The 27,229-nt window shown below is 38.2% G+C and overlaps 1 protein-coding gene across 1 annotated transcript in view; it reads right to left on the minus strand.

Annotated features, from left to right (window-relative positions):
* The window catches only part of nsg2 (neuronal vesicle trafficking associated 2), a 54,562-nt gene extending 28,650 nt beyond the window's left edge, over positions 1–25,912 (minus strand). Inside the window, exons 1-3 of the mRNA XM_047378284.1 lie at positions 25,771–25,912; positions 25,343–25,514; positions 8,563–8,673 (exon numbers count right to left, since the gene is read on the minus strand). Of these exons, the coding sequence (XP_047234240.1) occupies positions 8,563–8,673; positions 25,343–25,471 (240 nt within the window). The 5' untranslated portion in view covers positions 25,472–25,514; positions 25,771–25,912. The remainder of the gene's footprint in view (positions 1–8,562; positions 8,674–25,342; positions 25,515–25,770) is intronic.
* Positions 25,913–27,229: the final 1,317 nt, after the last annotated feature.

The raw sequence follows: 27,229 nt of genomic DNA on the forward strand, positions 1-27,229 counted from the left end.
GTGGAAAGGTTCTAAACAGGGTAAAGTTATAAAACAATTTCCTAAGTTCAAAGCGTTTTAATCATCAGAAAATGGAATGAGTAAGGCATAACTGCAAACCTACCAAGGCATAACTGACTACCTAAAAGGACAGGTCAGGCAAGGAGAAGCAGCCAAGAAGCCCCGAGTAACTGTGGAGGAGGTGTGGAGATCCAATCAAAATCTTCCCTGCATCATCACATTTCAAAGGAGACGTTTTCACGAAGACTCTAAACAATTTTAAGACTCTAAAGCAGTTTTAAAAAAGAATATGGACAGTAGAAATTAATGTAGAAGTTACTGTGCAGTGAAAGTGATGAAAATCACATTTGTGGCTGTAAGCCTGGACTTTTGTGCAGACAGTGAGATAAAGAGAAGCTACGTAGAATGCAAGTTAATGTAGGGTCAAATTACTTAAAACAATGCCACGCTGTCTGATCAAAGAAATATTTAAAAAGGGTATGGCTTCCATGAAGCCCTTCAATGTGCTCAAAAAGATTATTTAAAAACTTCCAAACTGAAGGCTTTTGCAACAGTTAATTTAAAAAAGACTGTGATTGCATCTTCAGTGGATATTTCATTCCAGATGAGACAAGTATCACACATAAAAAGAGAACTTTACCTGAAAAAAGGCCCCAAACCAAAACAAATACTGGATAAAATCCATTAAGAGCATACATGTGTGGAAGCCAAACATGCCAACATGTTTTTGTTCATATTCATACTATTTCTAAATCAGCCGCATAAAATCAGGTTACATTTACAGGATTTTATTCTAAACAATCATCCTTTTTGTTTTCCTTTCTCGGCTGCTGGTTTGACTCTAAGGGCCTAATCTTCAAAGGGATGCAAACCTCTTTGCATCAGCAAAGCTGATCTACAAACGAGGTGGGAATTGTATTGCGTGTGCAAAATCAGTGGTACTGCAGGCGCAAACTTTTTAGCATGTCTGCCTTCATGAATATGAAAAACATATAATAATGACCCAAACGCACAAATTCATGGGAGGAGGATATGCAAATGTCATCCCTTACCACCCGCAATGTGATTTTCAAAGCCTGAAACAGTTTGCGGACACAATATTTGCGTGTGGATTTAGCACGTTTGAAAAGCAGGTGCTAACTGGGATGTAAAAATGTCTGCTGTCACTTTGGCCAGAAGGAGGCATAGATAGAATGACAGATGACAGATTTGGGTTGTCAAAAAGGAAAATATTAAAAATAGATGAGAATGGAGGATTCTATGTAGGATTATCTAAGCTCTGATTTGGAGCCAATCACAAACAAAAGCCATGATATTTCTTCTATGGTAAAACTCCAGGCAGATTAAATCCTTCATTTGCAAACTGGATGCTAAAATCACTTCTTAGCAGGTGAAAAATCACCATTTTAAGGCAGCTTTTCCATACGGTGACAAAGACTGTATGCTTTAACCTTGTCACTAAACAAAACACATTGCATTATTTACAGTTACATTGTGTCATTGCAGGGCAATCGGAGATGGATCAGTTTGATTACGTTGTTTAAATGTGGTTTTGTTTATGCAGTTAAAAATTATTTTGTGTCAATTTTGTGTCACCAAAAAACTATTTAAACAATGAAAAATGTTGTATATCATTAAAATATTGGCAAAACAACAAAACCGTCAGTCAGTCAGTCATTTTCCACCGCTTATTCCATAGTGGGTTGCGGGGGAGCTGATGCCTATCTCCAGCAGTCTATGGGCGAGAGGCGGGGTACACCCTGGACAGGTCGCCAGTCCATCGCAGGGCAACACACAAACAACCAAGCACACACTCATTAGCACACCTAAGGAGAATTTAGAGAGATCAGTTAACCTAACAGGCATGTCTTTGGACTGTGGGAGGAAGCCGGAGTACCCGGTGAGAACCCACGCATGCACGGGGAGAACATGCAAACTCCATGCCCAGGACATTCTTGCTGCAAGGCAACAGTGCTACCAACTGTGCCACCGTGCAGCCCAAAACAACAAAACAATTTTGGTAAAATCATTTGAAAACAATTTATTTTATAATAAAATGTACAGTCTGCTACTGCGCCAGAACAGGATATGTTACTTTTGCTAAGATCTCTGTCTCATTTTGCTTTGTTTTTTTTATCCATACCTAATGACCACCTAACCATCTGAGGAAAATTAAAATTCTACACACAGTCCTTAAGTGGTCAAATAATTATTAGCTAAATTAATTAAAAATAGATCAGGCTGTCCTGCCACTGCAGCCACTTCAAGCAGATGGTATTGGTGAGTGAATCTTTATCAGTGTAAACTGAGCCCCTGCATAGTATAGCAGAACACTATGTGATGGTAGAATCGGGTCATTGCTGCAATATTTGAGTATGATGTCTAGACATTTTGTAGCAATGACATATTATATCTTGTGAAGGTATATAGTTATCAAGAGATGTGTAAAAGGGCAGTCCTGGACTGCTAACTTTAAGCAGCAATTCTTCATATGTAAGTGAAATACACAATTGTGTGACCACAGTATAAATCAGATCTTAAAATAAGCATAAACTTTCTTTAGCCCTTCCTTATTCTTTTTATTTTATTTTTTTTTTAAACCTACAAATGCAAGATTCAAGAAATAATCTTGTCCAAATTGTTATGGAACTGCATCATTTTTATCTTTACAAAAACCTGCAAATATTCAAATATTTTTTTCTCATTTAGGGAGGCAAATCTGGAGCAGAATCAGTAAAAACTAAGCCTTTAGCAAAACGTATTAAAAACTGTAGGCTTTAAAACATATAAAATATTTTTACGTGCATGGTTACTCTCACGTTACCAAAACAAACGCATCCCGTTGATCCTCCGAAGTCCTGATACATTTAGTTTTTGCTTGAACAATTTGAATCCCAGTAATACTTGTAGTGTTGTTTTACTTTATTGTTCATTTCAGAGTGTATATGTGTGCATCAGTGTGGGGGTTTGAAATCCGATGAAGGCTTTGAACTGTACTGTTAGTCATCCACAGAAAGCAGGCAGGAATGATACGTGGAGCTGGAGAATGTGTACGGTTTCCAACCTACAGCGGTAATTACTTTCAACCTGATGAAGAATGCAGGCCGCCTGTGGAGGCGGCAGGCTGCTGCAAAGCTTTTATCTGAAGGCAAAAATTAAAGTAATAATAGGATAATTGTTTTGGAAGATGGCTGTCTCAACTACTTGCAAAGCTCCACTAATTTCTGTTGGAACACAGGGTGCCTGATTTGGTGGTCATGTGTGTGTTGAAATTTGATTTGAAGTGTGAATGTGTAAGATCTTGTATTCGTGTGTGTGTGTGTGTGTATTTGTGGTGAATTTTGTCCAACACATCAGGTTGTTAAGAGTTAAATTTTTATGGGCATCCCTCGAAGGGAAAGTCATCATGTTACAATGTAGGGCATTACTGAGTTTAGCAGAACATTTCCTCAGCAACAGACTAGAAACTGAGAACATGGCCGGAAAATGTTTAAATTGCATCCGTGATGTAGAACAAAAGTCTTTCTTCCGTGTAAAACTACTGGCTGAGTGTTATTTATATCACTCAATGTGTGACGAATGTACTGTGAATTTAATGTAGTCATGAATACTTACTTTATTCTGATATATAGACAGTGTGTTTGATTTTTCTTTCTTTTTTTTTTTTGCTTGACCTAAAATAGGAAATGTTCAATCTTATTTAATGTCGGTGAAAAAAATAGGTTATCTTTAATATTAAATAGTGTGTTAAATATCTGCTTTACACTGTTTAAAACGTCTGTCATTATAATCTTTCAGGGCATGTGGTTTGTCCTGCATGTATCATCTAGAAAGGATCTCTCAAGGTGCTGCTTCATCTGAATCCTGGAAAATTCAGAAACATTCAATTAAAATATTTGTTTCTTAACAACTTGCTCTCCAAAGCTTTATATGGAACAAAAAATACCTGGAGGTAAAAGACTGTAGCTCCTACCTGCAGGGAGTAATGAGGGAAGAAGAGAGGATGAGGGGAAAACAGAGTAGAGAGACAGACGGCAAGGGACGAATCAAGGAGACTGTCCTCCCTTATGGATCATAAGAAGAAGGGAGGGAGAAGGTAGCAAGTATGGATTCTTTAAGCAATGACACCGTGGCTCGCTACAAAGGGAAGACTTTCTGTGAAAACAGAGAAACTGAGGATGCATGGATCTGGTGAAATGAATAAGAAAAAAGCTGCATGGCCTTTCTGAAATATTTTGACATACTTTCTTTTTTATCTCTTTAGTTTAAAGGCAGCCATAGATGACTGTGCTATAGTATGTGGTTTATGTCAGAAAAAACGACATGTTATTATAAGTAAATCTGTGCTGCCACACTTCCTATTTGGAAGTATTTAAATACAAAGAGATAAAAAAAAAGGTCCTGCCAGTGGAGATATGAAAGGAGCGGAAAGAAATACACGGGAGCTGGGTAAAATGTGGGAGGAGAAGGCGGTGAGGGAAGGCAGACTAAAGAGCATTTCACAATCTGAGCTCTTCTTCCATCAACACAATCCACACGGCTTTGAAGAAGGAGATGTGCATGCAAGCATTTTGACTAGAAATGTTTGCTCGGCACAGGAGGGTGCAGCGGCGCTCTGTGCCCTACGTCTGCAGTAGTTTTGGTGCCTGCAGAATCAGCTCCGTCTGTCAAGTGAAGGAAACGGTTCAGCTCAACAAACCAAAACTAAGAGACATTGCACAAAATCACAGAGACTGAAAGGCTTTTCTGTCACACAAAAACGTAGCTGGTGCGACAAGAGAAAACAACATAATCCACCGCGGCATTTAGGCCAAATCTAACAAGGAATAAACTCACAAACAGGGAGAGAATTTTTCCTCCAGGAGTTGGGAAAATCTGGAATAATTCCATGCAGTAATTGTTGACAGAAGATATTTGATATTTCTTGCTGTCCCTCCTGTTGTTTATTAGGCCCACAAATATACTATAGCTACAAGTCTTCAAAAACCTGATAAAGGTATCACAGGATTCACAGTTGGTTAGTCGCAGCTTGAGCCCTGTTTGTGGTTAAAAAGCACTGTTTTGGGTAAACGTTTTGAACTAAGGTTGAACCACAAACAAATGAGTCACACAATAGAATCTTCATAGTGCTTTATGACCATTATTACTTTGTAATGTGGCTCTTAATAAAAAAAGAGCATCTGCTGCTGTTATTTCAGAGTTAGGGTTTTCATAATACTATACTTAGCCCAGAGGACACATGGAGGCACATGGAGGAATATACACTGCTTAAAAAATTAAGGGAACACTCAAATAACACATCCTAGATCTGAATGAATGAAATATTCTCATTGAATACTTTGTTCTGTACAAAGTTGAATGTGCTGACAACAAAATCCCACAAAAATCATCAATGGAAATCAAATTTATTAATCAATGGAGGCCTTGATTTGGAGTCACACTACAGGCTGATCCAACTTTGATGTAATGTCTTTAAAACAAGTCAAAATGAGGCTCAGTATTGTGTGTGGCCTCCACGTGCATGTATGACCTCCCTACAATGCCTGGGCATGCTCCTAATGAGACGGCGGATGGTCTCCTGAGGGATCTCCTCCCAGACCTGGAGTAAAGCATCCGCCAACTCCTGGACAGTCTGTAGTGCAACGTGACGTTGGTGGATGGAGCGAGACATGATGTCCCAGATGTGCTCAATCGGATTCAGGTCTGGGGAATGGGCGGGCCAGTCCATAGCTTCAATGTCTTCATCTTGCAGGAACTGCTGACACACTCCGGCCACATGAGGTCTAGCATTGTCCTGCATTAGGAGGAACCCAGGGCAAACCGCACCAGCATATGGTCTCACAAGGGGTCTGAGGATCTCATCTCGGTACCTGATGACAGTCAGGCTACCTCTGGCGAGCACTCTGGCAACCCACCCCACACCATTACTGACCCACTGCCAAAGCGGTCATGCTGAAGGATGTTCAGGTAGCAGATCGCTCTCCACAGTGTTTCCAGACTCTGTCACGTCTGTCACATGTGCTCAGTGTGAACCTGCTTTCATCTGTGAAGAGCTCAGGGCACCAGTGGCAAATTTGCCAATCCTGGTGTTCTCTGGCAAATGCCAAGCATCCTGCACGGTGTTGGGATGTGAGCACAACCCCCATTTGTGGACGTCGGGCCCTCGTATCATCCTCATGGAGTCGGTTTCTAACCGTTTGTGCAGACACATGCACATTTGTGGCCTGCTGGAGGTCATTTTGCAGAGTTCTGGCAGTGCTGCTCCTGTTCCTCCTTGTACAAAGGCGGAGGTAGCGGTCCTGCTGCTGGGTTGTTGCCCTCCTACGGCCTCCTCCACGTCTCCTGATGTACTGGCCTGTCTCCTGGTAGCGCCTCCAGGCTCTGGACACTACGCTGACAGACACAGCAAACCTTCTTGCCACAGCTCGCATTGATGTGCCATCCTGGATGAGCTGCACTACCTGAGCCACTAGTGTGGGTTGTAGAGTCCGTCTCATGCTACCACAAGTGTGAAAGCACCACCAACATTCAAAAGTGACCAAAACATCAGCCAGAAAGCATAGGTACTGAGAAGTGGTCTGTGGTCCCCACCTGCAGAACCACTCCTTTATTGAGTGTCTTGCTAATCACCAAAGATTTCCCCTGTTGTCTATTCCATTTGCACAACAGCTGTGAAATTGATTGTCAATCACTGTTGCTTCCTACGTGGACAGTTTGATTTCGCAGAAGTTTGATTTACTTGGAGATATATTGTGTTCTTTAAGTGTTCCTATTATTTTTTTGAGCAGTGTATAAGGTTTCTAAATGGTAAAACGCTCTCCAAGGAGTCAAGGTTTCAGGTCATACCAGTTTCTCTAATGTTGTCATGCCTTAATTTTCTAGAAAAGCAGTGCTTTATAAAAATACAGACAATATTCTTATTATTCTTTTAATTTTAACATAACTAGACAAATATTATGTAATTACAGCAGCAACCTTATATATCTGATGACCACTTTCTAACTGTTTTCTCTCTGTCTCTGAGGCACTCTTTTCAGATGTGAGTTTCATTTTTCATTTACACATTTGCACATTTCTGCTCACACACTCCTGTTCCTCCTTTGCTCTCTATCAGGGTGGCCATGGCGGTTTTCTTTGCTGCCATGACAACACGAGATCTCTCTGGTCTCCCGTGACAACAGAAAGACCTAACAGACAGTGTTATGGGTGATGCAGACAATTGTAGAATGGTAACATGCAAGTACAGGGGAACCAGGAGAAGAAATGCACATTATCTCCAGATAACAAAGCTTGTTTTCTTGGTATAAAGGGTTAACATATTTAGCTGCACCAGAAGCTGCATCTCCTCAACATCCCAACCTGGTTGATTCATCTCATTCACAATTTCCTCAGCAAGTGGCTTCAGTACAACACTTTTCCTGCTCTCACCATCAACACCGGAGCACCACAGGGCTGTGTGTTCAGTTCATTTCTATACACACTAAACACGGATCATACTGTTAACCGATCACCTGGTACAAAGTACCTAAAATACTCTGATGACACAGCCATCCTTACCCTACTCAAGACAATAACTCCATCTTGGACGATCACATTATAGTCTCACTCTTCACAGAAGGCTTTGAGGACAACCACCTGGACCTCAACGCCAGCTGAGAGACATCTGAGAAAGTGGACAGTATCTTTGAGGTTGCATTAGACAGCACACTGACATTTTATCAATACAAAATGGACATTCAGAAAAGAAGCCACTAAAGAAAGCCCATCTTTGATGGGCACAAAGATGACATCACTCCTTCGATAGAGCAGGATTTGATCCACCCACTTGATAAACATCTCGCCCGACTGCCCTCAACACACAGAAACAATACCATAAGGTGCAGAGGGGCCTGCTTTAAAAGAAGCCTGATTCCCTCAAAAATAGTTATTTCTACCTAAAAAGCTAAGATTACCACGATAACCAGTAAGCGCTTAGAAATGACTTAAACTAAATGGGTTACAATGTGTCATCAACTTTTTCCCAAATCTGGACAGTCATGCATGGGGGAACCGATTTAAACTGAAATGTAAGAACATTTATCAATGATCAACCTCCCTATTATAGATAACATTAGATTTCAAGACAGTGACATTGAAAAGACTATAAACCCAAAAATCACACCATAATTATCACAGTCAACTTGTAATGTTTAAACCATTGCATTTAATTATTAATAGGAGATAACGCATTTTTGGCTTCAGTTAGAATAAAAGTCCTTCAGAAAGATGTTCTTTCATGACTTTACTTTTCAAATTTACCAAAACCAGTTTCCTTCCAATGAAAAGATTTTTGCACACCCAGCTGTTTTGCTGCAGCTTGTTGAAACATCTGTACATAGACCCTCATATACTGTATATATAGTTTTTTAGTGGTTAAAAGACCTCAAATGAATTATTTATTGGTTATTCCAGTAACTGAAGTTCAACTTATTTTAAATAAACAGGACTTTGATGAGAAAACAACACACTATAGTTTTTAGCATCCTAAATGATCAAAAACAAGAAAAGACGGAAGTTTATTACCTTCAGTCTCTCAGAAACCCCATCGGTAAGGCTGATAGTAAACTCCTCCACCTTGGGAACCTTCAGCCGCTTCTTCTCTGTCTGGTACTCCGTACGGGTTTTCACCACCACCTTGAAAAAAAGCAAAGGTGAAATTTTAACACAAAGATGTCATTTTTCTCAAGCTTTTCATACGCCATAACGCCTACTTAGAAAACAGAAATGATGCCAAAATACCAAGAAAATATGAACATCATAGCATAATGTTTGGGCTTTAGATAAAACCCAAAAATTTCCTTATAGTTGCTTTATTGTAAATAATATCAGTCATCTATAAGCCATGGGCTGCTTGGTGGAGTAGTGGTGAGCTGGAAGGTCCTGGGTTTGAATCCCTGCCTGGTGTCTTTCTGCATAGAGTTTGCATGTTCTCCCCATGCATTGGTTCTCTCTGGGTACTCCGACTTCCGTCTGCAGTCAAAAAATATGACTCTTAGCTTAATTGGCCACTCTAAACTTACCCTTAATTATCAGTGTGCATGCATAATTGTTCTTGTTCGTCGTGTGTCTACTCTGAAGGACTGATGATCGTTCCATCTATTGTCAATAAGCCATAGTGTTTCTTATATACATCAGCTACAAGAGGACCTATGTAAATGTAAATCATGCCTGTGGCGACACATAAAAACATCAACCAACATAGTCCTGTCAAACACTCATAATCTTACATTACTAGGGCACAAAAGAGAGCAGCAGCCAACATAGAGGGTGAAACTCAGGAACAACATTTTAATTGTATAGTTTGCAGAAATATAGTGATTATTCTTAGCTTCTTCCTAACATCACGCTGATACCTTTCATTTACGGAGTAGTTTTCTTGAATATGAAACTTCTCCTCAGCATCATGAAATGGCAACAGTGTGTAAACTGTTGTGCAATCCGTGTATTGTAATCCACACCAAAGTTCAGGGTAAAATATGTTGAACACAGCAAAGGAAAAGTAGATGGAAGAGAAAAAAACAAGGCCAATGTCTCAGTGTCCTTGTGGCTGACTGTGCTGCTGCTAAGCGGCTCACTGTCACTTTGAGACAAAGCCAGAAACTGCTGTGCACACAATCCAACTCCACTATCTGAACAACAAAGCTTTAATTTGGCTCCACAAAGCTCATATCTGAAACCTGAAAGCTGCAGTAGGTGACTACAACGTATTTCATCGAAGTCCTGAGGCGCAGAAGCCCCGTGGCTCTCAGTGTAGCAGCACAAGACGCCTTGCTTTGCCATTTAGGTATAACTAATGTCTCATTTTTTATCACAACTTTCTTACTCTTGAAGTTATTTCACAACAAAATGTTCAGCGCCTCCAGGTTTAAAACACAACGGGGTTTATGTTGTTTCATTACATTTTTCCCACCTCCATGTCTCACTCTTTTGTTTCCTATTACCCAGAGAAGTGGCTATCAATCAACTTTAATTCATTTTCACGTGCCTTTAGCCATCAGCAGCACCATCTCTGATTAGAGTCTGCTCTAAAAACCAATAATTTATAAACACAATCCTTTTCAAAACAGGTTGTCAAAAACATATGTGAAGTTATAAATTAAATGTTTCTTGTGGTCATCCCAGAGCACTAATGTTTATGTGGTTTTCGTTATGCTTTTGATCGTGCCCCTTTGAGGAAGACATTTTACTGATAATGCTGAGGTAAAAATATAGACATATAGATACATTTAGCAGAGGTATACTACTGACCTGTAAATATTGCTACAGGCACTTTTTGCATTTAACAGGATAACTTAACATTCATAATAATAATTTTGGTAGATTTACCAAACCAATTAGAGTAAGGAACATTAGGAATGTTTTACAGGAGAATAACTTTGTCCAGGTAAGTCTATAAGTGAAGATAATTCTTCTAAGAACACGCTTTATTTCTGCCTCATTGTAGGACTTTGTTATAATGTTCTGCACATGTAGTTTTACAAGTCTAATTACATGCCATACCTCATTACTGTGATTTTCACAGGATATTTAAAGTTTTTTCATAAAAGGCATTTGGATTCCTCAAAAAATCTGTGTGTTTATACAATGTATAATAAACAAAGTAGACCAACTAACTCAGATTAGTTTGTCTATATAGGTCATGTTCAGTTCAAGCATCTAGCAAGTGAGATGAGTGAACCACCTGTGTAGAAAAGTTTGAGTTAAGTAATTTTAATTTAAAAAAAATCTTAGAAAATAAAATGTTTTTAGCATAGCTTAGCTAGTGATCAAAGTAAGGCCTTCCTACACCACTGACAAAGCCATATAATGTAGATTAAACCTTAAACTGAATTACAAGGAAAAATCAAAACAAAGATGATATTAATATATATATAGCTGTTCTGCTAATTAGACGTTTCACCTGTATTATTTCAAACATATTTGATAAAATGCTGAAGGTTTATAACACCATTACTTAATCATAAAGAGAACCAGAGAACAACACCAGTCCTGTATAGGCATGGGATGCTTATCAGTATCAAGTTATGACAAGATTTTAAAAAATATATTGTTTTGTTTGTCAAATTTTTATTAAATTTATTAGATGCAGTTAGAATAGCGTGGCTTCTACCTGTTGCTGTGCACTGCCGGTCAGCTGGCTGAAAAGGTTGCGTCACTTTTTCTTTGCTTACAAGAGAGAGAAATTAAGCTGTCTGGAACATTTCCACAGTCATGGTGTGAAAGCTAAAGGACCACCACCTAATTAAATCATTTAAGTTTATAATATTTGTGTAAATACTAAGCAAACATACCAGCCCATGCCTAAACCTAACAAATCATAAGTAGCAAAATGGAGAGGAAGGTCAACTCATATTTTTATTGCAGAAAAACATTCTTCTATTTCGTTCTAGAGGTACAAATGAGTAATTTGCGTGTGCTACTGGCTGAAACAAGAGGAAAAGCAAACAGATCCTCTGCTGTGTTGCTAGAAATATGCAGGGATTGTTGTGCTGCATCATTATAAATTATCCAGTTGTTGATTTTTTTCCTTCCATTCCGTTCGGCCCTTGCTTTTCTGGAATGTTACAGTTAGTTCACTTTTGTTGTGCTACTCACAGCAGGTTTGTCATCTGCCCTGATGTGATTATTACTCTTTTCTTGCTCGATGTACCTAGCAACAAATTCGCCAATTCATATTAACAATATAAAAGACAAATATGTCTGTTAATTAATTTGTCTCCCTTGATCTTTTAATTCTTTTCGGAGACTCACCGGGGTCTGCTGTTTTTTGAGAGTATATGTTTGAAGAGTTCAGAGTTTATCATAATCAGCCACAATATTTAAGCCTGAACGTAATATTAGCACCATAAAAATAGTTTGTTGTAGGAGTTGGCAATCTGTATGTTATAGCTTTGCTCATTTTAAAACATGGCATCACATAACTGTCCTGCAAAAAAATGTAATCGAACATTTATGTACGTAAAGATAAACTATTTCCCAATGATTTTACTAAATTGGTTTTGTTTGTTTTGCCAATATTTTAACAATATACAACCTGTTTGATTGTTTAAATAGTTTTTTGATGACACAAAGTAATTTTTACTGCATAAACAAAACCTTCCCCTGGCATAAGTTCACATTGAAACACCCAACTGATCCAGCGCCAGTTGCCCTGCGAAGTGTTGCAGTTGAGGTGGTTCTTCTCAAGTGCATGATGTTTCACCTGCTAAGAAGTTATTTTAGCATCCAGTTTGTAAATGAAGGATTTAATCTGCCTTATAATGTCTTTAGATCCTTCCTATTAATTATATTATCAGCATCAAAGCACAGTGGGTCTTTTTGCATGATGTGCGATTACAGGCTGTTCGCGCTTGACCAGTTATGTGCACATTTTGCTATGATCAGGTTTGTGCGCGTTCAGCAGATGATCACTGACTGGAATGATGTTGAATGAAGTATTGCAAGGAGTTTTACCATAGGAGAAATATCATGGCTTTTGTTTGTGATTGGCTCCAAATCAAAGCTTAGATAATCCTACATAGAATCCTTTATTCTCATCTATTTTTATTATTTTCATTTTTGACAACCCAAATCTGTTGGCACATGTACAGAAGATTCTCTCTCCCTATCATCTGTCATTCTTTCTATGCCTCCTTCTGGCCAAAGTGACAGCAGACATTTTTGCATCCCAGTTAGCGCCTGCATTTCAAACGTGCTAAATCCACACGCAAAAACTGCACCTGCAAACCATTTCGGGCTTTGAAAATCGCATTGCGGGTGGTAAGGGATGACATTTGCATGTCCTCCTTCCATAAATTTGCGTGTCTGGGTTATTATCATATGTTTTGCATATTCATGAAGGCAGACACACTAAAATGTTTGCGCCTGCAGTACTGCTGATTTTGAACACGCAATCCGAGTCCCACCTCGTTTGACGATCAGCGTTGCTGACGCAAACAGGTTTGCGTGCGGTTTTGTACACGCAAACCTTTTGAAGGTCAGGTCCTAGATGTATCTTCTTAGATTAGTTCTCTTTGCGTTATTTGTTTGGAGGAGGGGCTTAGCTGTCCTCTGATGTTTTATTTTAACTTGTTCATAGCTTTGTATGGACAAGACAGAGAAATTGAAATTTAATTCAGCCTTTAATTTGGAACCATAAATCTAATTTTAAAATAGGTATTTCTAAAAACACAATCTAATGCCTGAACAATGAAGTCTTAACAAAAGCAAACCAAATTAGGCAATGCGTGCTAGGCTGACCAGAGGTCAATAATATAAAATAGAATATACCTTAAACCTAAAAGGCTCAGATATAATTCAAACTAGACACAAAAAACAATGGAAATAAAAAAGGGGTAAATAAAAAAATACCAAAATATTGTTTAATGATTTAAAAAAAAGTTAAGGTTTAATGTCTCCTTTGGAATCAAAGAAAATGGATTCATTTTATTAAGGAAAGATGAAAAGACGAACCAATGAAAGCAGTGGCTCCAAATGGTGCTGATCCCAACAGCATTTACTTTATGCTTTTGAAAAACAATCTACAATTCCAAAAACTTATTTTTATCAAAACATTACAAGGCTGTCTCCAACAACCTTTCTGATATTTGTTGATTTTCACAGAAAAATCTTAAGTAAATCGTGTTTCTTCTAAAAAAAAAAATTGATTTAATCTAATATTAAACCTGCCTTCTGGGAAGCTGGATTAAAAACTCAGTTTAATCTGGGAGCAGTGTTAATGTTCCTTCAGAAAAACATCTTAGATTAATTAGGACTAGTCTATCAAACTATTCAAGACATGACTGCGATGTCTGCCTGAGAAGCTGGCCTATAAACATATTACTGAAAGAAGGTTTTTTTTTAGAGCAATTAGAAAAGAGTCATGGAAAGCAAGAAAAGCAAACAAACACATGGATCAAAGGTGGATCTTGTCTGTGATTACATGTAATGTGGATAACGACAGGACAAAAAACAACCTATCCCACTTTCACTAATAAGGACATGTGGTATTCTGTAGTTATCAGGTGTCAAGATGGTCAAGACAAATAAAATATCTGAAATTCATATTTTCTTCAGAGATGTTCACCACTTTCTCGGCTTGTTAATTGTACTTTTGTCATCCCTACACCATCAAACAACAATCACAACAATGTTTCCCATCTCATTTTTACCCACTGCACCTGTTTGATGTTGCTGGCTTACACCAGCTGCATTACAAAGCATTATTCTACCCGTCTTTTCATCTCTTGCACAACTGCCTACTATCAGCCTTCTTTTCTGCCAGCAAGACTGACAGACTGTCGAACATCAAGAAAAGGCAGGCAAAGCTTCAGCCTTGGGGAATCTATTTAGTGAAAATTCATGAGTAATCTTTATTTTAGATACCTTGAAACCATGTGACCTTCGAATGTTTCTATGTCTGAAATGGAGTTGGTTTTCAGTCTGTCATACAAAGACACAATTTACAGCAAAAACATCTGCAAGCATATTTGACGTTGAAAACAGTTCATAACCACAATCACAAACCACAAACATAAATGTAATCCTTTCTCATTTTAAGTGATGGGCAGGGTCATCCACTTAAACTGACAGGCCAGGCAAGGACAGTATTAGTCAGAGAAGCAGCCAAAATGGTCTGTAGCAGCTCTGGAGGAGCTGTAGAGATCCACAGCTTACTTTGAAGAATCTGCCATGCACTCCACAAATCTGGCCTTTATGTAGGAATAGAAAGGCAAAAGTCACTATTGAAAGAAAGCAACACATAGACCTATTTGTAACTTGACCCATGCCATGTAGGGGACACAGCAAACATATAAAAGCTGTGATTAGACCAAACTTTATCTATGTGGCCAAAAGGGTTGTGTTGTGGTAAATAAACATCGTACATCGCCCCAAAAATACAATTTCCAATGAGAAACATGGTAGTGGCAGCTATATGCTGAGGACTGGTTAGCCTTTGTATGAACAGGAAAGATGGTCAGAGTTGATGGGAAGATGGATGGAGACGTTCAAGCAGACAGCTGCACTAAACATAAACCCAGAGCTACAATGGAATGGCTAACAACTAACCTTATTCATGTGTTAAAACGGCCCAGTCAAAGTCCAGATCTAAATCCAATCCAATTTCAGAGGATCTGTGGCAAGACTTAAAAACTGAGGGACACAAATGCTCTTCATCCAGTCTGACTGAGCTTAAGCTAATTAACAAAGAAGAATGGGGAAAATAATTTTCAGTCTCTGGATCTGCAAAGCTGGTAGAGATGACACAAAAGACTTGCAGCTGTACATTCTGCAAGAAGTGACTCTGCAAAGGATGGGGAGAGAGCCTGAATATAGATGCACACTGTAGTTTTTGTTTATTTATTTTTAAAACAATTAAAAACCATGGATCGATTTTCTTTCTCTCAACAATTATGCACTACTTTGTATTTGTCTATCAAATAAAATCCCCTTAAAATAGATTCAAGTTTGTGGTTATAACATTGCAAAATGTGAAAAAGTACAAGTTATATTAATACATTTGCAAGGCTCCTTTTTTAATGCAGTGAGCAAATAAAAAACTTTTAGATGTTTCTTTAAAATATCTTGTATGTATTATTTCTATAATTGAATAAATGAAGAAGAGAAATGCTGCATACATATAGGAAGAGAACTCTTGCTTTATCTGTAATTCTTTATATCAGTTTTGATCTACCTTGTAGAAAATCCTTCAGAACTCCTCTTTCTGCGTTTTTTTTTTTTTTTTTTTCCCAGTGTGTTATTCCTTAAAACTGCTGCAGCAGTGATTGCGGTTTTATCTGTAATCCCTGGAGAGCAAACTGTGGGAGTGTAGGTTTTTTGGCACGGCTCAGTGTTGAAGGCCGCCGCAGACAATCTTTAATTTTTTTCTAGGCATCTTGGATCCTTTTGTTTTCTTTTGAATAAAGGAATAAACAGCATGTGTAATAAAGGAAGAAAAAAGGGTCTCTCCTTTTGTTGAAATATTGCAAAACAAGTTCCAAGAGGATTAACTGATATTTTAATCAAAGATGATACATGTCTAATCAGTCGCTCTTTTTATGTTTTGTCATATTTATTTGATCAGAACCACAAACAGACATTGCTGGGGTAAATATTAACACGTCATGTTGTAGAGCAAATATGAACAAGGGGCCTGAATTCAACACATTTTATTTTATATGATTGCAAATCCATTCATGTTGGATTTGCAGTCATATTTAGTAGCCAGTTAGAGATAGAGAATATGGACGCTGCAAACAACCTGCTGCCACAAAAAAAAATAACAAATAAATAAAGTTAGAAGCCTTAAAAGCAAAACATCCCTCCTAATCTCTCACTCTAAAAGTTTAATACTGTGCTTTCTTGCAAACAGCCTACTCAGCAGTTATTAGCACTCATGATAAAGATTGTAAAAGCTAAAAAGCCTTAAGTATATTTTGTTACAGTGGCATAATTTCACATTGAAACATATTGAAAAATTCTATCTTCAATTTAAAAATAGTTTTTCAGCATGGAATAAAAAAATACCCACGTTTTATATTTATTTTTTATGTATTTCAATTACTGTAGTACCCCTAACAGCTCTATTAAAGATAATTTAAGTAGCATTTTCTGCAAGCATTTTTTTATTGTTTATACTTTCAGTTTCCCTGTGGTATAAATATGATGTGACATAAAGGTACATTCTACTTGGCCCCTTTTCAAAATGGACAAGACAGAAGTAATCATGCAATTTCTGTAAGGCAGGTGTTTGTTGATCTTCAAAAGTCAGGAATTGGCTATAAATCATTGACTCATTTAAAAATCCCTTATATTTACAGTTGCAGAAATAACTGTAAGGAATTGAAAGGACTCTGACAAAGAAGACAGGACGAGAACCCATATTTATGTTGCCATTATGCACAGTGAGGAGGATTGTGGCACAAGTGAAAAATATTTCCACAGCACACTCATTCTTTCAGTGTGAGATTAAGCCACTTCAGTAAAAGATGAATTATTTTTACAGCTTTTTAAACATCTTTGTCAGCAATGGCAATAAATGTAAAGAGCTGTAAATTTTTAAATCCGACTAATAGCGTTGCCCATTCAAAGAAAGAAAAGCTTCCTGCTGCACTGTTGGGTTTCTCAGGGTGAGCACCGCTGAGCCTTTTTTCATCAGGTAAAAAAAAGCCGCAGTTTGCCTTCTTACAATATCAGAGGCATTAATCAATCTGTAAGTACACAGCTAGAATAAAAGTACACCGCAAAACAACAGAGTAAGAGTTGCTTTTAAAGCAGCTCAGTCGGGTTACACAGTATCTAAACAAAGAACGCTGTGACCATGAGAATATATAGTCCAGCTGCAACTTAGTCCGCCATGTTTGTCCTGTATGTCTGTAAAGCTGCTCAGAACCAAAAGGGTGATATGAGGTCTGGGACTAATCACATGACCCAGTAATCATCCCTTTAAGCTTTGGAGGGCAGATTTAAAAGAACAGTCTCAGATCAGAGTTTGTAGAGCAGATAAAAACTGATTAACTGAACTTTTTACTGGACTGAACTTTGAATTCAGCAATACAGATATTATTATTCCAAGGATTTAATTTGAGAACAAAGTCAGATAAAGTTATGATTATAACACTGAAAAGCAATTCTAAAAACTAACATCCTCCTATTGGCTTTATGTAGTCAGGTTGCTGAGTTTACTGCTCGGGGTTTTTCTCACAGCTTCAATGTTATATCTAGCAGCTTTGTTCCAAAAAAAAGCTTTCAAAAACTGCACATAACCTGCTGTGAAACATGCCTTTTTAGCAGGTATAGCTGGTTAGTACTTAATGCCAAAAAGGTTTGATATTTTTATTCTACTTAAGAAAAAAACCAAGCATAGTGAGTATGTGTATTGGATGTTTGTAAATTATTTGCATTTGCCACGAATGCCAATAAAAGATAGCAGAAAATGCACATAGCAGTTTTGTTTTCACAGCATTTCCGCCGCAACCCCAGAGTTCAGGAAAATCATCTATTGCAGCTTTAAAAGTTCAGGCTTTGCGATATTAGAATAAAAAGCGAAAATGCTCCAATAGAGAAAGAAATTGACAGAAGTAAAATGTACTAAAAGACATTTCTATTTTATTACGGTGCAGCAAAAAATAATAGAACACGTATGAAACAATTGATTTTTTGATTAACTAAACAAAGCTTTGAAAACTGTTTCTTTCTGTGCAAAAAAAAATTAAGAAAAGATTTAATGGTCTCATGAAACAAAAGTGGAACTTATTTGAAGGTCTTACATCTGGCTTAAAACTAACAGTATTTCAGAAAAAGAGCATCAATCCTACATTCAAGCATGGTGGTGGTGGTTTGATGGTCAGGAGGTTCTTTGCTGATTCAGAACTTAAACAACTTACAGTAATTGACGGAATCATGAATCCTGCTCTCTAAAAGAATATCTTAAGTTTAAGATTACACTGGTTATGAATGACAACAATCTGAAGAACACCAACAAGTCCACCTCATAAAGGTAAAAAAAAAACAAAATGAAGATTTTAGAGTGGCCTAGTAAAAGTCTGAACCTAAATCTAATTGAAATGATGTGGTATGACCTAAAACAAGCTGTCTGTGTTTAGAAAAACGCCAATGTAGCTGAAATAAAATAATACTTCAAAGAAGAGTAGGCCAAAATTCCTCCACAGCGGTATTAAAGACTCAGAAAATCCTTTTCTCGCAACACTGTATATTGTTAAAATAGGTAAACAAATTTTGTTTTTTTCAGAAATGGGGTGGAACAAAATAATTATGTGTAGAAAATACCTCCATTTCACCAAATTACCAAACACACATTTCAGCAGTTGTTCTTTTTTTTTTTTTAAATCAGCCGTCATCTAAAACCAGGAACCGGTTCTAAAGTACTTTTTTTCAAACAAATGTACACAACAATGAAAAATGACAGTATTAGAAAACAAATGTTGCTCAGAATATTAGTTGTTCTCTGCAATTCTCCTGTTTATTTTACCAACAGACATGCTAAGTCTCATACCATGCTGCAAACATTTGTTTTAAACCTCTCCAACTGCTTCCAATACAAATCTCACAAAGACATTTTATTTGTAGTATTGTTCATATTAAAGAAGAAGAAGAAGTCAGGTTGTTTCTCCTCTTTCTATCATCATACACAGCTGACTGACAGGTGGCAGCAACAGGTGGGGGTCTACTGTGTGGCTTGTTGAAGACGCAAACAGTTTCTGACTGATTTAATTAAAACATTCTAAATTGCGGAAGCATCTTAACAAAACTTTTCTGTGGTTTTTAAGCTGACTTTGTGAAGCTCTTGAATACCTTAAAAATGGAACATGGCCCATGTGCTTGAAATCAACGTTTCTGTAAGAAAAAGGTATAAACAAAGAACTTGTATTCCTCCTTACCTTAGCCATGAATCTCACTTCTTAGTGTAATTACAGATTTTATTTTATTCTTTGCTTGAATTGCATTCATGCACCTCCTGCCAGGAGCACAAATAACAATTAAAGCTGCTGACAAGGCAAATAACCTTTCCAACTCTTATTGGGTCCCGTGCAAGAACAAATTGGCCCGTATGCATCAGCATGCAGTGTCTGGAACTGCAGTTGTTTTAGTTATGTGAGGCAGTGAAAAGGCATGCAATATCTGGTAGTAACTTTATTCACAAGCAGGAAGCAACTGCATTCTTCGCAGGAAGAAAAATCCAGTAAAACATCAACCTGCATGTTTCTATGCTACTATATATGCTCTGGTTATAATGGCTGCTTTGGCTACAGTATCACTGTTCTTGTTTCTGCTGAGACTGATTTAATCAACGGGAAATGAGTGACGGCTTGACTTATGTCCTTTCACAAACTGGTTGTCGCAGACATGATTGACATGCCAGTCACACACATGCTTGTGTGAATCCACAACCCTGCACTGAACATACACACTGCTGGAATGCAAGCAACCGCTGTTCTGAATGAAAACGCAGGTTTGTGTGTATATGTGTGTAAGTGCATTAAATGACAAGTCATTTAACAAGTTTATAAAATGGAAAGAGACTCCCTTGCCTTCCATGCAGAATGAATGTGGGTTCAGACTGTGCTGTGACTTTCTATGTGCAGTAATAGCACCATGATGTTGTGTTAAGATTACAGAATTACTTAAATACCAAGAATCCATCTTCAAAGTCCAGTATATGAAAAATATGGCAAATGTGTTTGTGCTATGGCAGATCAGTGGAAATAGAGTAAGTATATATCAGTCAGTCAGTCATTTTCTACCACTTATTCCATAGTGGGTTGTGGGGAAGCTGGTGCCTATCTTCAGCAATCTATGGGCGAGAGGCGGGGTACACCCTGGACAGGTCGCCAGTCCGTCGCAGGGCAACACACAAACAACCATGCACATTCATACACCTAAGGGCAATTTAGAGTTACCAATTAACCTAACAGGCATGTCTTTGGACTGTGGGAGGAAGCCGGAGTACCCGGTGAGAACCCACGCATGCACAGGGAGAACATGCAAACTCCATGCAGAAAGACCCCTGGCCGGGAATCGAACCCAGGACCTTCTTGCAACAGTGGAAACAGTGCTACCAACTGCGCCACCGTGCAGCCCCAGTAAGTATATATAATGTGCAAATCTGTTACCCAAACATTCAGGTTATTATAACAAACCTGCAATTGCGAAACAGCAACTTTTAGAGAAATAACAAATTAAAATCAAAACTGATTCTCTTTTATGTTTTTTATTGTACTTTGAGGAAAATGCTAAAGTTTAGACAAATCTGCAAAAAAAAAAAAAGTTTTCATTTTGAATATCCTGAGAGCAGAACTTGCTTGATTTTCAAACAATAATGAGAAAGATGGTACATTTTACTGATATTTTTGTCAATGCATGTCTGAGCTGTTTTTTAACACTAGAACTCCCAGAACTCTAACACTACTAGAACTCCCAAGCCCGTCAATTTGGCATTCTGGATGCGAGGGCGGTGATGATGTCATCGCATTAACGCTATAAAATTTTGTTTTTGACAAGAATTAATAATAGTATTTGATCAAAACCTATTATGTTTTATTGTTATTTATATATAGTACTGAAAAACAATAGAGTAGTGGGTACATTTAAAAAAAAAAAAGCTTTACTAATCTGACCAAAAGCTGGACAGTTCCATGTTACGACCCCTTTTCACTTCGCGGACATAAACTAGTGTTAAAAATGCCTTCAGCTCATCCACGCTCATGTCCCAGGAGGAATCATCCCCTAAAACTCTGTGGGCCTCAGCCACGGCGCAGCCCTGAACGTGGATGAGCATTTCGACGTCCACGAAGCAGAGGAACGCGGTCTGGGCATCTCGGATCTGGCGCTCTGTCAACGCATTCTGGCTCTGACGCCTCCTTCTACTTTCTTCCTCCCCTACTACTGTCCACACAGTCCCATCCTTTCCTATCTCCTCCTTCCCAGGTCTGCGCTCGTCTGGAAAGTGCAGAATAGATTGTTGTTACTGGGCTACTATATCTATGACCTAACTTATTGTTTATTTCTTTTTCCATTATCAGTGCCTTGATTTGTAGTTTCTCTCCTGCCAGTGAGCTGGATTGCTGGGGTTATAGCTGGGCACTGGGCACCAGGCTCGTCTCCCTATCTCTGAACCTGCGCTGATTGTGGCGCTGTTGCTATATAAATAGTTTATATATTATTAGTTTACTAATCTGTAAACTATAGCCTAAAATGATAAAATTGTTACATAGGCTAGTCTTTTACTACCTTGAAATAATGCGCCACAACCTCCTGCTAATGGGACGACTCGTGTTTTTTAGCGGCTCACTCTCTGACCCGCTGTCAATGGAACTGACTGACCTCTCGACCCTAGAATCACAATCATGTAATTTTTTAAGCATGTCATGCCTCTTGAGCAGAAAATATCCATCTGGCAGCCATTTGTAGGATGCCAACAATCTCCTTCTCAGACTGCGTTCTAGATTGGCAGCTGCTAGGCAACGATCACGCATATACTCAGCCTCGGAAAAAAATATCAATGTAAATAATAGGGCCGTCAAAATAGCGTGGTAGTTAGAGGTAGAAATACTTAGATCTTTTATTTACTTTGTTATTTTTTTAAAAATAGAGACATAGGAATACACAAGACACAAGTTTAGATGAAGTCAGGATGCCGGGAAGATAAGAGTTTTAATAAACCAGAGTTATGGCATGTCAAACTTTCAAAACCGTCAAATTGACGGCCCTGGGAGTTCTAGTGATAAAGCTCAGACATGTTTGCAAATGACATCCATTCTCACTCCCGTGACAACTTGAATCACCTCAAGGTTAGACTTTAGCAGTTCTATTTATGTTGGGGTCAACTGTGTTGTTTAAATGTCCTTTGTATTTAAATGCTATTTGATTAGCATTGATAACAGAGAATGTTTTCACCCCTGTGCTTACGAACTGAAACACTAATCTGTTTATGAAACTCATCACCCTATCATCTCTAAACATGCTGTAACTTTCCTGATTATGCTCAAAAGGTAGTTTGACTTCATTATTTCAAAATTCATCAGATTTATTTAGATGTTTAATCCCAATGTTTCTTACACCTTCATAACGTTGCTGTTATTGGTCGACAGCAAAACCATCAAATAAGCGTGTGAAATGCGTCTTTTTTAGAAGCAGGGTCAAAATCACAATTGAACAGTAACCTGATGCATCTTTCCTGGATCCATTGCACTGGAAGGTCATGACCTTTTGGTCTGCAAAAGCAAGATTTCCTTGAAATTGGGTTTGTGTTCATAATTTCATGGCTAAAAAGGGGTACACTACACACTGAGAAACAAGGTCTCTGAAAACAAATTGTTTTTATTTGCTCTGCAGGAGTGCTGGCTTACTGTTGATATTGGACATACAATTAGAATCACTTTGTTGATACAAATTTGTGGTTATTTAGCTGTTATTTAAGGCCTTTCCCAGAGAAGACTGAAAGATCTTGTTCTGATAAGCTCATCAATGTGTTACACTTGAAAATGAGTTAGCTGAGCTCTAAAAGATACCGGTGGTGGTTCTTGAATGAATCAAACCCTGCAGGAAACACAAGATGCCCACTGAATGAATACGCATGAAAGCAACATGAAAACCTGTTCAATGGGCAACAGACAGATATGTCACCCCTAACTAATGCTGCCCTTGGCAACTGCCCATGTGGCCCACAAAAACCCCACTATTTACGTTGACCAATTTTTTTGCAGGTTGCTGGATCTGGTTTAGCCTTATGGTTGAGCATGTTGTGTGATTTGGTTAAAAAAACAGTTAAACTGTCAACCAAATGCTCCTAAAGCTGAGGATGACTTCATATTTAGGTGATAATGATGATGCTGTGTTGACTCATCAGTGCAACCAACCCCAAGGCTTCTAATGTTTTTTCAACTTGGAAAAGGAATTTTCTTCAATTAAATGATGAGTAGCACAAAAGTGAAAATATAGATTTAGGCATCAGAAAAATGAAATAATCGAGCTGTAATTGCTGCACAGAAACACGCCAAAACACTGGAACACATTTCATGAATAAAGCCCCCAAATGCGCTGGAAGTGATAATGAGCTTGCCTATTGCCTCATTCCTTTCATTTCCATAATGTCCAATCAGCATAGCTCTCTGTCCCAACCCCACAAATAGATGCAACAATCGTCTCTGTTCCACCGCCATGGTGACTGGATTAACGAGCGGCGGCGGAGTTACTATGGGATGTCAGGATGATAAATGACAGGCTGTCTGGCACCAAATCTGTCTCCTAATCTCAGCTGGAAAAACAAAGGACACAGCTGGGAGACAGCTGAGATGAATGAATGAGTGAATGAATCCAACATTGTAGGCGTGTGTGTGTGTGTGTGTGTACTTTGGAGGAAGAGGTTATTCTAGATAAGAGGGTTTCAGGATGGTATGGATCAACAACATCGACGTAAATGGCAACAGAAGGAGACACACAGATGCAGATCCAGTAAAGCTCTACCTGACATAAACTCTCAAACAGGGCCGGCCCAAGTTGTAAGAGATCTTGTGTAGAATGTCATTCGGAGGCCAACTTCTGGTTAAGTCCACCAGCCACTCCAGCATTACTAACCTACCTTTTATTGACAGTATTTTATTTCTTTTATGTTTTCCCCCTTTGTGCATTAAGGCAGGTTATTCTATAAAAAATGTTAATATTTCCCCCCTCTTTTCATTAAATGCATAAAGTCTACCAAATACCAGTATTTCCAATAAATGAAAGTATTAACCAATGGCATTCACTTTGATGCACTTTTTAAAAAAGGATAAAGGTTTAGGGCTATTGCAACATAGCAACATAGGGGATAAAGTTTCAAATGTTTTATAAAAGTTCTTCAAACTTCTTAAAGCCTGTATTGGTCAAAAATACAAGCGTAATTTTAGTTGATATTAAGGGGGTTGAAAGCTCTGTAAGGTTTTGTTTGATTGATTAACATAATGTGCAGACTTTATCCAGCCAACCAAATCAGTGTTTCTTCATTCTGTTTTAATCACATTTAATTGTGTGTTTAATGTTAATAACTAAAATAGATCAAATTATAACAAGAAAACTAATAATACTTACAGTTTATGAACAAAAATCATTTGTAAGTCATGGTTTCATATTATAACCTTTTAAACAAAGGGTGTCATGTACACAGATTTATTTTCCTCCAGGGTTCAACTCATATCTGAACTGAGGCGTGTGTTCATATATTTCCATCTTTATTTCAGCACAGATGAAATTCTGAATACTCAGCCTTTATTTATTTGTGAACGTATAAATAATACAGGCTTCATTTTAAGTTTGCCTTTGTCATTCTGGAAGTGGAACTTTATACATTTATTTTATGCTTTAAAGTCCAATTTCTTTAAAGTTTATTTTAAAGTTTATTGTAAAAAAAAAAACTACAATAACATATGTTGCCGCCTTTGTTTAATGCATCAAAGGTAAGAGCTCCCATCACTTTCTATTCCTAAATGTATCAACCAACAGCATGTTAATGTTGCAAAAAATAAAAAATCATATACAGATTAGGAACATATGCTTTAATACATAAATTGGTGATAATCTTATTATTATCTTATTTTCAATTCAGTTGAAGCATAACGCAGCCCTTTTTGTTCCCTCTGCGGCTGATATAACGTCTTTGCTTTATTAGTTTTCAGCTGATGCATTTGTAAACATGTTTTTTTTTTTTTTATTATCTCTCTTGGGGCCCCTAAACACTCGCCAGGTTTGCTTGTACCTCAGGCCGGCTCTGCAGTCTCTCACACACTAATATGGATGAAGCCTACAGAGCTGGTGGGCTGTGTCTCACCTTGTCAGGTGCTTGGCTCTGGAGGCTGCCAACATCCAGAGGAGTGATGAGGGGCACATTCTGAAAGCCGTCCTCAACACTCACAGCTTTGGCCCCTTTGTCCTGAAGATTACTCCCCAGTTTGACCATCTTCAGCCTTGTTATCTCCCTTTATTTCCCTCAAGAGCTGCTCCTGGGAACAGAAGCCATTCAGAAACAAAAGCAATATATCTTATGCTATCCGGAACAATCATAGAGAAATAAGTTTATTAACAGATATAGTGTCAAATTGTGGATTTGTTTACAGGCAGAAATGATTCTGGGTCTGCGATCATATGGAGAGAGAAAAAAACGTACATTTTACGCAAGATCTTTGATTTGGAATAAAATCATACTACACATTCTCTTTCCTGGTTTTAGGATGGAAAAGTGCTGCAAAAGCCACTTACCTCCAGCTGTTCGTCCTTGTCTGTGCTGCGGCAGCGCTCTGAGTGCGGACCAGAGGATGGAGCTCTGGGGAGCAGGTGAAGCTGGAGGCTGCGCTGCGGTGTCGCTGCTGCTTCTGCTGCGGGAAACCAACGCTGCGCCGCCGAGGACAAGCTGGATGTCTGGCTGCGAGTTTTCCGTCAAGCAAGGCAGCCCAACCCCCTAATCCGAGCACAGCCCCTTCTTCTCCGTGGAGCTACACCCAACCGCTGGAGGTGCTGGCCGTTAGAGTGATGTTTTGCCTATTTAATCCCCCGATCTTGTTTGTTTGGTTAAAGTGGAAGCCGAATTAATGTTGCTTTTGACAGTGCCTCGTAAATTCTAGCTTCCATGCTGGGAAGGTGGAACGGTTTGATATTAATGGGAAAAGAGAGTATCATATTGCAAAGTCAGTACTTTTTAATAAAGCTAATGTTTAAAAATAGGGGAAAAAATGTTTTACTTTTTGAAAAAAATGATTTTCGCATCACAAATCCCCCGCATGGATACTTAAACTGTTTATAATTCACAAAATGCCGGCTATAATTTTTCTGAATAATTGACAGAGTTAGAAATAAATATATACGTAGGCTCTATATGTAAAAAAAACCAAAAAAAAAAACAAGGTGTTTCACAGCACCCAAACGCAATCTGTATCAGAGAGCAGTCAGGTCTATTTTTTGACCTATAGCGCCATCTGGGGTTCTTTTTAGTGTAATACAGACTTTACAGACAAGCACTGAAAAGGCAGGCGTGTCATCGTTGCATTAAATATTCATACTCCCTTGAATTTTGAAATCTTATAACCACAAAGTTTATTTTATTGGGATCGTATGTGATAGACCAACACAAAGTAGGACATAATTATGAAGTGGAAGAAACAGAACACATGGTTTTGACATTTTTGTTTTAACAAAATGAAATCTGAAAAGTATGGCATGCATTTTGCATTCAGCCCCCTTTACTCTAACACTGCTAAATAAAATCAAGTGATCAAGTAAAGAGTCAGTGTTTGTAATTTATTGTCAGTAAAAATAAATCTGTTCTGTGAAGCCTTCAGAGGTTTGTTAGAGAACATCAGTAAACAAATAGCATCATGAAGACAGAGGAACACGGCAGGCAGGTGAGGGATGCTGTTGTGAAGTTTAAAGGAAGGGTTAGGTTATAAAACAATATCCCAAGCTTTGAGCATCCCACAGATCATATCTCAATCATTAGCCAAAAATAGACAGACTATAGCACAACTGCTAACCCACCAAACTGACAACTCTGGAGGAGTTACCATAGGTAGCAGAAAACATAACCATGAACACATCATTTTCATGAAACATGGTGGAGGTAGCATCATGCTGTGGGGATGCATTTCTGTATCAGGGGCAGAAAAGATGGTCAGTGTTGATGGGAAGATAGATGGAGATACATGCAGGGTAATCCTAGACGAAA

Source organism: Girardinichthys multiradiatus, chromosome 11, assembly GCF_021462225.1.
Source record: "Girardinichthys multiradiatus isolate DD_20200921_A chromosome 11, DD_fGirMul_XY1, whole genome shotgun sequence".
Lineage (NCBI taxonomy): Eukaryota > Metazoa > Chordata > Actinopteri > Cyprinodontiformes > Goodeidae > Girardinichthys > Girardinichthys multiradiatus.